The following is a 6,968-nucleotide window of genomic DNA, read 5'->3' on the forward strand; positions in this document are numbered from 1 at the left end:
AGTGGTAATGCTCTGCCACTACCCTTAACTGATTTTTCGTGAGTCCCTCCAAATAACTCTCTTTCGGAGATTTGAAAAACTCCTCCAGCGACTCCATCGCGATACCTATAGGCTACCCTGCAATATTGCACCAACCGATCTGGCCCAGATCTAACAATGCGTACTCCCCGAATATTTCTTTTACCGGTGACTTGACACGACAGTGCACAACCAGCAATTCAGCCCAGGTGTAGAACCACCCACTCCTAAACCCCAAGAAAGATTAGAGCTCCCTGATCTATCTCCCAAACACAATCCTTGCTATTTCCAACCACTAGTCTTCAGTGTGTCCACCTGCAATTTAGCTGCTAAACAGCTCCAGCGCGTTCGACACGACCATGAAAAATAAAAAAAATACTATTTATAAGTAAGTCAACCCCACCCAACAGCGGTAAGCGCACTTCACCTGTCCAGGGATTCACGTTGCTCAGTAGGTTCTAACCTACGATTACCACCCAATACCACTACACCTGTACTCAATTTACACTAGTTTGCACTGTGCGCAGTCACTACCAAACTTGATCTTCTCCTCCACGGTAACCAAACGAAAAACAACGTTTTCAATTTACAAATTTCCACGTGGATCTCCCCAATTTCCAATACGTTTTTTTTCTCTGTGCCGGCAGTTTTTCTGCACATCAGCATTCAAGTTAAAACGCACGATCAACCTAATCACTAACAGCTTTACAACCACTATTCCCCAATGAGTGGATGAAAAGTTGTTTTACCAGATTCCGTGGAAAAATCTCGGCGAGCCCCCATGGAAACGATGGGACAGCTGTCGGAAAGCCTCTTTGGGAGTGAGCCTGCGTCCAGACTCGTCCACGTACTCGATCTTGACGTCGGGCTTATAGGCGTCCTTCTCCTTGAACTCCTGTGTGAAGCCGCGGTACTCCTCCCTACGGCTGTACTTGTCGTCTATCATCATCTTGTCCTCAATGCAGTAGTTGTCATCCTGATTGATGATAATTTTTTGTGGAGCCTTCACCCTCGCCATCTTCTGCATCTGAGTGTCCAGCAACCCTTTATTCTTGCAGAGATGCAAAGCGGCAGCCAGGCCAGAGTTCACAATGGGCTCCTCATCCAGGATAGTGGTGGAGGCTGTACCAAAGTCGGCCTGCTTCTGCTCCTCGTCTAGGTTGACGGTGCTCCAGCCAATGTTCTCATCCGTCTCAGACTCAGAACCTCCTCCTCCTCCCTCACGCGCAGCCTCCTGCTCAAAGTCCATGATGTCCTCCTGGTCTTCACGGTTGCCTGAGAGGCCGTAGGTGGGGATGTCACCCAGCGTGCGGCAGAACTCGGAGGTGGCGTTGAACACGATGTTCATGTTCACGGACTCAGGGTCATCGTCCTCCATACCGCCACGACCCTTCAGCTGCTCCACAACCTTCTCTGCAGAGTCTTTGAGCAGCTGCTGCTGCTGCTTCTGTCTGAGTTTCCTCTGTTTCTCCAGCTGCTTCTGGAGCTCCTGCTCCGCCTCGTCCTCCTCCAACACCACCGGCTCAGATGGAGCAACACCCTCGTCGTCACTCATGTCCATGTCTGCAACTCTGATGTCATCAGACTGCTTTGGGACATCCACAGCCAATCGGCTGCTGCTGCTGCTGCTGCTTTTCTCCTCCATAGGCTCCTCCTCTTCCAAAGGCTCCACCGCTTCCTCCTCAATCTTGTGCCGCCCACGCCCACGAGACCTGGAGCCGAAGTCTGTGACGCGTGTGTCGTCCAGCAGCTCATCAGACGGCCCAGCCTTCTCCTTCTTCCTGATCTTCCTCACCCTCTTCTTCGTCTTCTTGAAGCCGACCATCTCCTGCTCTGTGTAGTACTCTGATGCAATTTGGAGGGCTGGCATCTGCAGGGTCTGGGCATCGTTGCGGAGCGCCTCCCTGATGGCCTGCAGCTCACGCTCCCTCTCTCCCTCGGCACAGCCCACAGCGTTCAGCCTGAAGCCCTTCTTCTTCTCCCCGTCGATCTCCTCGTCGTACTTCTCAAGCATGTTCTTGGTCTTCAACGTCGCCATGTCATCCACACTCTCCTCCTCATCATAGGGCTTGTAGTCCGGCTTCTTCTTCTTCAGCTCCACATTCTTGTCAGCCCTCTCTTTGTCAACCATATTCACATTCACCAGGATGTCTTCCTTTTCATCCAGCACCCCTTTGTCTTCCAGTGTGAGGATGACAGTCTGTCCCTCTTTAACCTGTTACTGCAGTGGGATATTTCGCCTTAATTTGGAACGATTTGTACTTACACATAATAACACTCAATATCTGAAGTTGTACACAAGATACAAAGATCATTCATATCTTAAATTGAAGAAGACAAATGGGCCAAGACATGCATTCACCTCCTGACTTTTATTTTCATCATTAAGTATCAATTTCAAAGCATCATATACAGAACAAAATGTAAAAAATGTAAAAAACGCCTTTCATTTTTATGTTTGACAGTGTGTGGATGGTTTCAAGGAAAAAAAAAAACTGTCATGTCCTATATTTCCTGATTCACCATGTTCCTGAGAAACAAAGTACAAAGTTTGGAGCAGATATCTAAAAATGTCCAGGTGTTGCACAGTAATATCTAAATGGTGCATTCAGGCGTCTCCAAGTGTCCAAAACCTCTCCAAGCTCTCCAAATGCATAAAAAATGTTCTCATTGTATATCATTGTTTTTTTTCGTTGTACAGACATATATAACTCCATTTTAGACTAATATTATAATTTCTTTTGAGATTGGATTGTGTCACTGTTGGAGACTGTGCAGCTGGTAGTAGTGGTGGCGACAGGGGTGGTGGTGGTGGTGGCGACAGGGATGGTGGTGGTGGTGGCGACAGGGGTGGTGGTGGGGGTGAGGGTGATACTGAAGCTGGGGCTGGGTCACTGCAAGATAAAAACGTTGGACAATATCAATATTTTGACTGGGTCATGCCTTACAATTGAATGTTGCTTCATGTTATTTACTAAGCTAATGCAAAAATATGTAAAATGTAAACATATGTAAAAAAACACCATAGTCAAGTTGAAGTGTGATAATAACATAGGCATTATGCATTCAGCATGCATTTAGCAGATGTAAATAAAACATTTCTATGCGATTTGAGGCAAGAAGCAGGTTGTGCTATGTTAGTATGTTGTAGCCTACATTGCAGCTACGTAAATACAGCAGCAGCATGCTAACCAATATCCATTACTAACAAACTACATCCCACAATGATAAAAAAAAAAATAAAGCACTAAAGAGAATAAGGCATATGCATAGCTTACTGGTATGCACTAAAAAGTAGTTGATTTAAATTACTTACGCATCGAGGATGGCATCGATTCCATTCACTCTTCCGAGTCCATGCTAGTCCATGCTGAGTCCATGCTGAGTCCATGCTAGCATGCTAGTCCATGCTGAGTCCACTGGCTTCCGTCGACGTCTTCATCAAAAATCATCCCATGTATTTCACTCATCTGCAATCCTCGTCTTGCCATGATGGATGAGTACAAGGGAGGCAAATTGCAGCCAAAAATATGCACAAACAAGCCCTCAGGATCGTGTGGACCAAACCACTTGCTGTGCGCATTTGTAGGTAAACAAAATGGCCCATTTACGCACCGGGAGCGCAGCTGAGACTCTTGAGTTGCGCTTTCAAAAATCTAAACTCCAGGACTGAGCAATCAGGGCAAATGACCTACCTACTTTTTTGTTAGAATCTCTATTATTCGGTAAAACAGGTGTCAATCACTACTGAGAAGTCTTACAAGAAGTGTAAAGTGATATGATAGGACATGCCTAAGCAGCCTCATGATTGAGAGCTGATGCCATTGGTGGTAATGCCTGTCACTCATGACAAACATGTGTTTAACAGCCAATAAAATCCAAAGATTCTGAAAGAGGGGGTCTTAACCTTTGTAACCATATGTAACATCACGTGATAACGTCGTGTAGTGTTGCCAGGAAGAGAGCGAGAAGATCGTAATCAGAAACATACAAGAAAGTGAACGTTTTTTCTCAATGTCGTGAGCAAGAGAATAAACAACTTTATGGACATAACCATGCAGTTCAAGTCTGTTTTTTAGATGTTTTGAAGGTAAATGAATGTTCTATAACGTTATTTAAGGTTACGTTAATGCAGAAACACATTTAAATGGCTTAGTTATGGGAGGAGGCTGCTCCATATGTAAAAAATGAGGATGTGTCATGGTGTGTTTAAAATCGTATTTATTTGTAATGGATGCATGTAGACAACTGAAAATCGGTTTACACATAGTTGGATTACCACAAAAAAATATTAAATGGGAGTTTGAATCATATTTTCAGAAATAGAATTTTCAGGATTTGTTTTGGCGATTTATCCAGTACGGGCCCGCCCCCGGGTCCATTAGGGGGCGTTAAAGCAGTAACAAGTTAAAAGAATCAATCTTGTGCTGGACAGTCAGGCCTCTGAGATCACGGGAGGTGTATGCAGACATTTTGTCATGAGCAAACTCCTGTTCCACCAGACTGCTCACACCGAACTCCTCATCCATCTCCTGAAGCATCTTTGCCCTCTTCTCCGCCAACTCCTTCTCCTTGGTCAGTTTGCGACTCCTCTCCACCCAGGCTGCTGTGTCATCCAGCCAGGGCTCCTCCTCTCCCAGAGTCTTCACCTTACCCAGCTTCTGATTGAGCAGGCGCTTCTCCTTCATGGCGGCCAGTTTCTCCCTCATCTCCTTCTGTTTTTTGATCGTCACAGGGTTGATGGTCTCCGCCACCTTTGGATCCTCTTTGGTGCCCAGCTCTTTCTTGGCTTCATTCAGATCAAGGGGCTTCAGGCCAAGTTTGGCCCTCAACTTGTTCGTATCCTCAATACTAAGGGAGGCATCTCCACTTGCAGACTGTGGTCCAATTTCAGTAGTCTCCTCATATCCGGGATCTGTTTTTTCTTTCTTTACTCGCGGCTCCCCGGTGCTTTTATCGCCTTTGCTACGACTTTCCTTCTCGGCCCCCCGGCTACTTCTGTCTCGAGACCGTGACCGCTTTCTCTTCTCTTTGTCTCGGGTACTGTCCCGCTCCTTATCCCTCTCGCGGTCCTTGTGACGGTGTTTTTTGTGCTCACGGTGTCGCTCCTCGGCATCTCTATCGCGGTCCTTTTCCTTGTGTTTCTTTGAGGAACCCATGGTTTGGAAAACTATTTTAGCTAACTAGCTAGCTTAGTTACCCGGTACCTTGCGAATCTGGTAACTCAGCTAGCTAGGTCACGTTACCTTGCTAGTAGTTTGTCAGCTCTACACAGTTACAACTTATTTGAGCGGAAAGTTGAGCTGTCTTCAAAGAAATGGCTAACACGAAGCCAGTCTCTTCTTCTGAATTGGTACAAACAAAACCATCATAAATTCTGCGTGGTCTCCCCTTTGTGTAACGAGCATGGCTCAATGCCCGAACACAAAGGGGAGACCACGCAGAATTTATGATAAATATTATAATATATATTTATTAATGATTACAAGTATAAGCGGTATCTAATAATTATAGGTAAATGTGTGGTGGACGTCAGGGTTGTGAAGAGAAACAAAAGGTGTGGTGTAAAGTCAGTGCAATGGTAATATAAACAAACGACGACAATCCGACAATCCGACAATCCAACAATCCAACGATACTCCAAACTCCAAACTCTATCCACGACCAACGAACACCAACTGAAGGGAAGACCAAAAGCTCTCCCATCTTCCACCTGATCAGGGCTTTTGTAGCCCATCCAATCAACCCTCCACCTGCTTGCAATCCTCTGCTACACCTGTTTCCAATCACCTGGTTAGAGATAGACAGACAGACAGGCATGCAATCATGGGGGGCGGGGCCTAGACCCGCCAGGGTCGTAACAGTATGTATGAATTACTTGGGTTGTTACCAACATGTGGTGACAATTTCATAACAATAGCACCTTTGGAAATATATTAACTGAGAAAAATGGCGACGTGTTCAATACTTATTTCACCCGCTGTATATACACTCCTATGAACACACACACACATTCTCACACACACACACCTACACGTATACAGTCATATGCACACACACATTTCACACAAACACACACATATACAGTCATATGCACACACACCGCTGCAGCCTCCTATGCTGATGCGTCAGAAAGACACAAAGTGGAGTTTTAATGCGGCTGTAGACAGGCACTCACACACACACACACACACACACACACACACACACACACACACACACACACAGCCACACACACACACACACACTCACAGAGAGTTTAACGGGGCTGTATACTTGCAGCTCCATTACCCAGAGACACTTTTAATACGGCCATTTCCGTTCTTTAAAGATCAGCCTTCCTCACCCTTAGTCTGTCTCTCCTCTCTCTCCCCCTCTCCTTCTGTCTCACTCTCTCACTCTCCTCTCTCTCCCCCTCTCCTTCTGTCTCACTCTCTCACTCTCCTCTCTCTCCCCCTCTCCTTCTGTCTCACTCTCTCACTCTCCTCTCTCTCTTTATTCCTCTCTCTCCCCCTCTCCTTCAGTCTCACTCTCTCACTCTCCTCTCTCTCTTTATTTCTCTCTCTCCCCCTCTCCTTCTGTCTCACTCTCTCACTCTCCTCTCTCTCTTTATTCCTCTCTCTCCCCCTCTCCTTCTGTCTCACTCTATCACTCTCCTCTCTCTCTTTATTTCTCTCTCTCCCCCTCTCCTTCTGTCTCACTCTATCACTCTCCTCTCTCTCTTTATTTCTCTCTCTCCTCCCTCCCTCCCTTCCGTGCGTGCGTGCGTGTGTGTGTGTGTTTGTGCGTGTGTGTGTGTGTGTGTGTGTGTGTGTCCATGTGGGTGTGTCAGTGTGGATGTGCCTGTTTGTTTCCAGCCGTGTGTCCGTGTGTGTGCAGCAGGGCTGCTGTGTATCTGCCTTATCCGTGCCGTATCCGTGCCGTGTCCGGGCCACATGCGGTGCGGTGCG

The 6,968-nt window shown here is 46.5% G+C and overlaps 1 protein-coding gene across 1 annotated transcript; it reads right to left on the reverse strand.

Annotated features, from left to right (window-relative positions):
* Window positions 1–763: 763 nt before the first annotated feature.
* Window positions 764–5,177, reverse strand: LOC308382546 (U4/U6.U5 tri-snRNP-associated protein 1-like; the record flags this gene model as incomplete). Its single annotated transcript, XM_080860946.1, has 2 exons — window positions 764–2,233; window positions 4,431–5,177. 2 exons carry the CDS (start codon window positions 5,175–5,177, stop codon window positions 764–766), a joined length of 2,217 nt encoding a protein of 738 aa, XP_080717072.1.
* Between the last annotated feature and the right edge of the window lie 1,791 nt (window positions 5,178–6,968).

The sequence above is a fragment of the Sprattus sprattus genome (genome assembly GCF_963457725.1).
Source record: "Sprattus sprattus genome assembly, contig: scaffold_51, whole genome shotgun sequence".
NCBI lineage: Eukaryota > Metazoa > Chordata > Actinopteri > Clupeiformes > Clupeidae > Sprattus > Sprattus sprattus.